At 35.6% G+C, this 7420-nt stretch overlaps 1 protein-coding gene and 1 non-coding gene across 3 annotated transcripts; one reads left to right on the top strand and one right to left on the bottom strand.

Moving 5' to 3' along the window:
• Positions 1 to 2586: 2586 nt before the first annotated feature.
• LOC132186413 (UPF0496 protein At2g18630-like) lies at positions 2587 to 6043 on the bottom strand. Of its 2 annotated transcripts, none has more exons than XM_059600380.1 (3): positions 5854 to 6043; positions 5555 to 5684; positions 2587 to 4125 (listed from the first exon to the last, which is right to left on the bottom strand). In XM_059600380.1, the coding sequence occupies exon 3, from the start codon at positions 4121 to 4123 to the stop codon at positions 3059 to 3061; it is 1065 nt and encodes a 354-aa protein (XP_059456363.1). In that variant the 5' UTR covers positions 4124 to 4125; positions 5555 to 5684; positions 5854 to 6043; the 3' UTR covers positions 2587 to 3058. The 2 variants fall into 2 exon arrangements, with proteins under 2 accessions (XP_059456363.1, XP_059456364.1); XM_059600381.1 differs by having other exon boundaries at positions 5555 to 5663.
• Positions 6044 to 6659: 616 nt separating this feature from the next.
• TRNAD-GUC (transfer RNA aspartic acid (anticodon GUC)) lies at positions 6660 to 6731 on the top strand. Its single transcript has one exon. It is a non-coding gene; the product is annotated as a tRNA-Asp (tRNA).
• The last annotated feature ends 689 nt before the right edge of the window (positions 6732 to 7420 follow it).

The following is a 7420-nucleotide window of genomic DNA, read 5'->3' as shown; positions in this document are numbered from 1 at the left end:
AGATGATGTTGGGAAAACTTACTGTGGAGGAAAAGTGGACCAAGGCGAAGGAGTGTGGTAATGAGGCTAAGCCATGGCGTAAAACGCGTTAATAGCGCATGATGTTGGACTGTTGGTCGTTCATGGGTCTACATAAAGAACGAAAAATGCCAAACTAGAGTGACAAAGGTCTGGACAACGGAGGGGGAGGAAAAGTCCAAGGTTGTCTGTGTTGACTACTAATTATTAAAACTGAATGTATTTATAATTTTTTATTTTTTTTTAATTTCTATTGTATCACGCGCACTCATATAAATTGTCATAAATTTATAAAAACAAATTATAGTAAAACCTACCGTAGTTCAATATTTTTCTTGGATGTATATTATAATAATAATAATGATAAATCATAATAATAAAAATTTCATAATTATTTTACAATGTTTAAAGTGTGTTTTTTTTTAACAATGACTAATATAAAAATTTGTTGAAATTGCCGCAGGATTATGGTATAAAAGTTTGGTTTTTAGAAATGCTCTATCGGTAATGAAAAGATTCTAGTCCAAATATCTCAATGCCAAATGAGTTTGTCCCTTTGCTTCTAAAAGCAATTTTGGAAGGGCATGGAAGATAATAAAAGTCACCAATTATTTTGAGAAGGGGATGTGTGAGGATATAAATTTCCTTCAAACCGGTACGGAGTAAATATTATTCAACTCATGTGATATAGTGTCAAGTGTTTATAAACATTTAAAATGTATATTAAATTTAGTCTAAATTAGTAAACTGCTATTAATAAAGTTAATAATTTAATGTGCATTTTAAATATTTATAAATACTTGATACTATTTTACATGAATTGAAAGATATTTCTTCTATATCAGTTTTAAAAAAACTTATGTCCGATGCGCAATGGGACACCACGAGTGAAAAGGTGGGAAAAGGGCTTGACGGTGATAAAAAGATGGTGAGAAGTAGAGGAAGGGGCAACAATGAGCGGAGGTTAACTACTGATAAAGGACAAAATTATTTTTTACATGATAAATCATGTATTCATTTAACATGAACTGTTCAAACATGAGTTATTTTTACATAATAATGAACCAATCTAAATATGGATCCAAATTGCTACTGGTCGAATCCAAGCCCGACAATAACGAATAAGGTAGGTTCCTATGTCGAGATCTTTTGAATCTATGGAATGGAACCGACGTATGAACTAACTAATTCGAATCATGCAGAGTATTGTTAAAAGGAAAAATTATGTGTCACCTTGTCATTAATTTGTTGTAGTATAGTGGTAAGTATTCCTGCCTGTCACACGGGTGACTCGGGTTTGATCCCCGGCAATGGCGCATTTTATGTTTTACGGCTAGCAGTTTTTTGGTGGTACTTGCTCAAATTTGTAACTTGTATTTTTCTTTCTGTGTAAAGAGAAAGAGGGTCAAAGAAGCCCTTTATCTCTCAAGTTTCAGAGATGCTTTAGCTTCTATTTTTCTTTTTATTATTACAAAATGGATCAAAGAAACACTTCACACAATCCATATCTGATATTTAATGACCTGGATACAATTATATGGAGATCCCTGTTTGTTACCAGTCAGCCAAGTTCAAAGAGATGCAGATAGTGTTGTGATGTTACAAATATTGATTTTTATTTACCTATTAATTTTTTGACCATTTGACAATAAAATCCATTCATGAGTTTTTATTATGAAAAAATTAGATATATGGTAGTTGGGGAATAAATATCTTTTACAAACTATTTTTAATTGCTGGTTTTAATGTGTTTTTTTACCGTTGGTTTTTATATTAAAAACCATTTGTCCTCAACATATAAGCCTTGTTGACCGTTTGTCTTGAATAAATGGATTATATAGCTGTTGCATTTTAACCAATGGCTTTAAGAGAAAAAAAAAAAAAAAAAAAAAAAAAACTCCTCTTTTTATTGCCTTTTAACCGTTGGATTTAAGAGGAAAAATTGCTCTTGTATTGCTTATTGACCGTTGGTTATTAATGGTATTAGTAAAAGCAAGGAGCTCAATTTCTTTTATAAATTGAGCCCACCTACTAGCTCCAAGGATCACTTCTTTGACTCCAAAAGAAAAGTATCGTACAACATCTTTCTTCTTCCAACAAATTTTATTTTCATAAGTCTTGAGCTATATTTTGCTTCTTTTTTTTTTTTTTTTTGGTTTGTCCCTCATCTTCTTTGATCAAATGGTTGTTCATTTAATCTTCGTTACTTGGAAGTGCGTCCTTAACGAAGGTAGACGCTATAGTCTAATCCTGGGAGGTTGCGTGTCAAGAGATCCAATCGCACCGAGTTATACACTCCGGGAAGCACAAAATCAACCTTTAAGGACAACGCTCTTGTGTGATTCTATAGCTTTGTGAGATTTTTCCTTACTCTATTTTTTATTTATTGTATTATATTTATTTTATTGTTAATTGTTTGGATTAATATTATTTAGCATCAATAAGAATTTTTGTACCATCCATTTAATTTTACAACAGATAGGAGAATTTTACAACAGATAGGAGAGAAGGTAATAAGGCAACTGCAGTGCAACAAAAAGAACTACTATGGCAATCTGATTGCTTCTGCTTTACCCTGTTCAGAAAATAACAGTGTACTCATTGCCCTTGCTGCTATGTAAATCTGGTATTATCCTTTTCACCAACTCAAATTGATTGAGCAAAAGTCAACTTCAGGAGCGCATAATCATGTTTTGGCAGCTAAGAAACAGAGAAATGTAGTTAGTACATCTGCTAATTATTACAACATTTCTCCCTCTCTGACGCAGAACAAGCCTAATGGGACAGCAATTTACAATTAAGGGAAAAATACAACAGAAAGAAGACGGCACTGGAGTCTCACCAAACCCTAGAGAAGTCTCATCTCTAATAAAGGAAATAATCCTTAAAATCTCCATTTCATTCTGTCATCCATTCCAATTACAATGCTAATATAAAAATCCGACTCATGTGCTGTTGTAAAAACGTAATTAACTCAAGGTGTTGATTCACATAAACACGAACATGACAAGAGTTTTCAGAACAACATAACAAAGGGTTTTCAGATATTTTCACGGCTGAACATTGTTCTCAAAACTATGGTCCTCTCGTGCCTTATATCCTGGCCACACCTATCAGCCGCCTCACTTAACTGATGAATAGTTCTCATAAACACATCCAGCTTCTTGATCTCATCTATAGCAAGCTTCAGTGCATCCTCTTCACGAAGAGCAAAATCAGCAAAGTACAGAATTGACTTAATTTCAATATCCAATTTGTTGGCAAGTGCCTCGATGTTACTCAAATCCGTTATTGTAATTCGAGTGCCACCCTTCATTGCGCGGATTACCTCCCTTCGTCTTTTCAGATCATCCTCATATGGAGTCCAAAGTGAGCTACACCATTTTACCGCAGAATCCAATCGAGCTGTCAATGCACCAATCAAAGCTACTACAGGGGGTGGAATTGCAATGGTGGCCGCCACCACCGAGAAAACCAACACATAAACTAAAGCAGCAGCGAAAATGACATTCAACACTCTGCTGAACGTCTTTATAGATTTCAATTTCTTATCTAGCTCGCTCTTCCTAACCTGCAATTTTTTCCACATCAATTCATGCTGTTCATAAACCGATTTAAACAGTACAAAAAACTCCTCAGTAAAAGGGTCTCCAGCAGCCTTATATTTCCTTAATTCTTCCAATGTCTTCACATGCTTTACCCCATCGACCCCATCTTCTACTTCTTTCTCAAAATGCTCGACAGCAAGTTTAATTTTCAACTGTTTATCACGTGTGTGCTTCAGGCAGTTCTCCAGGGCTATACAGAATTCCAATGTCTTGAGACTATTGGCAAAATAATCCTCCACAAATGAGAACAATTCTTGATTTCTCCATATATCTTCCTTACACTTCAGATTGAAATTGGCCCCGTCCTGGTGCATTTCAAGCAGACATTTGTTGATCTCTCTGATTGCATCAAAAGAAACGGACCCAGGCTCATTAACCCCTGCCGCAAACGAGCTGATGACGCAGTTTGTGTGCTCTTCGAGTGCACACGCCACCTCATAGCAGCTCATATCGGCCGTGAATTCACTGAATTGGTTCTTGCTACATATTCCTCCCATCCCTGAAGAATTTGCAGCCAATAATGAGACAAACCTAAGCTTTATAAGTGCATCTTCACTATCCAAAAACGGTTATTTTGTTGTAAGGTAAATTATCAAATACATGATTTCTTTTTTCACTTCAATTTGATTGAATCAATTTCAAATCTAAGCAAAGCACAAGTGTTGGGTTTTGAATTGCCAAATTCAGTGACAAAATACATTCATCTGCAATCCTGTCAGCAGTGCATATATACGAGGTATTGTGTCAAGAGAAAACATAGAAGATGTGGTTAAGCTTAACCAATCATAATAAAAGACCTATATGATATGGTTATGTTTAATCAAATCGAAATTCTTTAATTAGAGTTAAAATAGGATTTGATTAAATTTCGTATCCTGCACATGTATCAGTATTCGGACCATAACTTTCGGTTCGGACCATAACTTTCGGCTCAAGAATCGGATTGAGGTGAAACCAGCGGCATTGGAAAGCTAACACAAAATTATACAAATCTTTGTGAAATAAGATTTTAAAAATTCGAAAGTTAGCTATGCCAAAATCATCTCGCAAGATAAGAAAGAAAATTTGGATGAATCCTATTCCAACTAGAACTAGTTTTTCTTCCCATTTCAACTAGTACTAGGTTTTCTTATAGTCTATATATAGAGAGCTGTTATGCACGAAATTGTAAGGAATTCCACATAAGAATTCCATGTGCTAAGAGAGCGTTTAAGATATTTAGTGTTAGGGTTAGTCTCTCTTAGAGTTAAAGGTTGTGTCTTCATCACAGATCATATACAACTGAAGTCTACTGGAGTTCCGGTAAAAGAGATCAAGTAGAAGGATTGTGCCAGATGTTCTGGAAAGGGCTACTGCGGTAGAAGTCAAGTGGGTCGCTTGTCTTATGCAAGGAAGTGTTAATTGCAAAGGTTTTGTAAGTGTGAACTTCTTTTATAGTTGATTGTTTTCCTTGGTTTAGCTGCCCCGGAGAGGTTTTACATTTTAGAGAGTTCTCTAAATGGTTTCCTCTTCGTAACCAAAATATTTGTGTCTCTGTGATCTATTGTTCTACAGATTTTGGTTGTATGACTGTTTAATTTTTAATTCTGCGTATTATTTGCATACACCTATTCAACCCCCTTATTGGTGTCGTTTGGAGTCGTATATAGGTTTTTCAACAAGTGATTCAACTCATCAGGTCGTAATATCCAAAGAAAAGACACTCGAAAATTTAACACAATTCAGCTAAAGCTGTAAGATTCGGAGCCCAAGGAACAATAAAAGACCCAAATGTCTAAACTTTGGCTAAGATTTGAGAACCCAAAAGCTTATTCTTCGCCTAGCGACACAAGCTAGATACAAAGGAGAATAAATGCAAAACCCAAAAATCAAAATGTCAAATTTACGGGTAAATCATGCTAGCCCTCTATCTGAAGAGTGTTGGGTACCTGGAATGACAAGAACTAGACGGTTTTTTCTCCCACTTCAGCCCTCCACAGAGACAAAATTCAAGCCAAACCCCACTGATCCTCTCCAAAAGCTGAGCTCTTCGTGAACCTGAGTGGGTAGTACAGTAATCTTGAACAAAACGAGAAATGACAATCACAGAAAGATACCCATGAATTAAAATAATGACTGGAATCAAGACAAAAGTATCAAGAAAATGACAGGTTTCTAAAAGCAATTAGATGATGGGTTGGAAAGTATAGGAAATGAAAAAGTGAGAGAAGGCGAAGGAAAATGGTACCGAGGACTAAGCAATGCAGTCAACAGCGCTTATACTACACAGTTTCGTGTTTGAACGCTGCCTCAGGTTGAACTTTTCTTGTGTCTCACTCGCGCCTAGACAAGGCCGTGTCTGAAGACGGAAGCCGAGGACAATGATGTCAAGAGGGATAAATAAGCACAGGACGCGGGAGTGAAGGAAACGTGGAAGATGTTTCTGCTAATGACTCATTTTGCTCTATTCACTCTTTCGTACTCAGGAAGTCACTCTTTGGCAAAGGAGTTGGATCTCGGCTTTTTACAGGTCACTCTTTAATTCATCTCTTGCTCCTCAAATTGCAAGTATTTGCCTTTTTAAAGTTTAAAAACTTTTAATTTAGTGTATTAATCTTTTTGATTCTTTTTAATTAACTCTTTCCATTAGATTTTTCTGTTAAATCAAAATATTTTTGATTTTTTGCTACCACCAAGGGACAAAAAGTAATTGAAAAAAATCAAAATCGATAAACGGTAGTTTTTAAATTTTGAGGGAGTGTTTCATGACCTAAAAATTTAAGTTTTAATTTAACTTACCAAAAAGGAAAAGATTTTAGTTCAATTATCTTATCTGATTGCCAAATAGGTAGTTTCATGATTGGTAACATGATATTTTTGGTTTATATTTGCAACTGAATTCTCATTAGTTTTCAATTAGAGCCAATAATTTTTTATATGATTTGTAAAATTGCCACCTTAATTCCAATTAAATTTTAAATTCATAAAATATGGTAAAAGTGGCGGTAGGCAAATTCCCTAGAAATATATACTGAAACGATAACTTCTCATCAAGTCGTTGTAGTATAGTGGTGAGTATTCCCGCCTGTCACGCGGGTGACCCGGGTTCGATCCCCGGCAACGGCGCTATTTGTTTTTTTACGCTTAACTTCATCTTTTCTTGAAACAAAATGGATCAAAGAACCCTTTTTCTTATCTGCCTCCTAGCCATGAATGGACAACGCAATGAAAGCCTGTTTCTTGTGATGGATGTTTAGTGAGGGAAAAAAAAAAGCAGACAAGTCACATTTCTCGAAGTCCCATCTGCTTTTTGCTAAACGCGTGTCTATTGACCTGGATTAAATTAGAAAAGATGAAGACTAGGAGAGCAGTCAAGTTTAAACAATCAATCTAGGCTGCCACTCGGAGATGCACGGCCGGCTATAGCTGGAGCCCAAAAGAAATTGAAGGGAAAGGGGGACAAAAAAAAAAAAATCATCAATGATGAATTTATGTCAAGGAATGCAGACTGCTTACCAGACTATCTTCTGAGCAACTTTTCCATCAATGATGAATTTATGTCGAGGGTAAAAGGTTGCAGGTTTCACGTATGATTAATTGCTCAAGGGAATTCCAATAACTTGAAAGAGATCGCCATATCTTTATTAGAAATCTGAAGGACCAAAAGTAAATGTGAGAGTGACAAATCCGTCAATTGGGATTTGGTGAGAAAATGTATCATTACTCTCATTAGACACATCTTCCAGATTCTAAAACTAGCAAGGAAAAGAGCTAGCCATGTCTTGCATATTCAACCGAGAAAGTTGAAACCAAAA

The sequence above is a fragment of the Corylus avellana genome, chromosome ca7 (assembly GCF_901000735.1).
Source record: "Corylus avellana chromosome ca7, CavTom2PMs-1.0".
NCBI classification, from domain to species: domain Eukaryota; kingdom Viridiplantae; phylum Streptophyta; class Magnoliopsida; order Fagales; family Betulaceae; genus Corylus; species Corylus avellana.
Note: the sequence above shows the minus strand (reverse complement) of the source record. Positions and strands in the feature narration are given on the sequence as shown.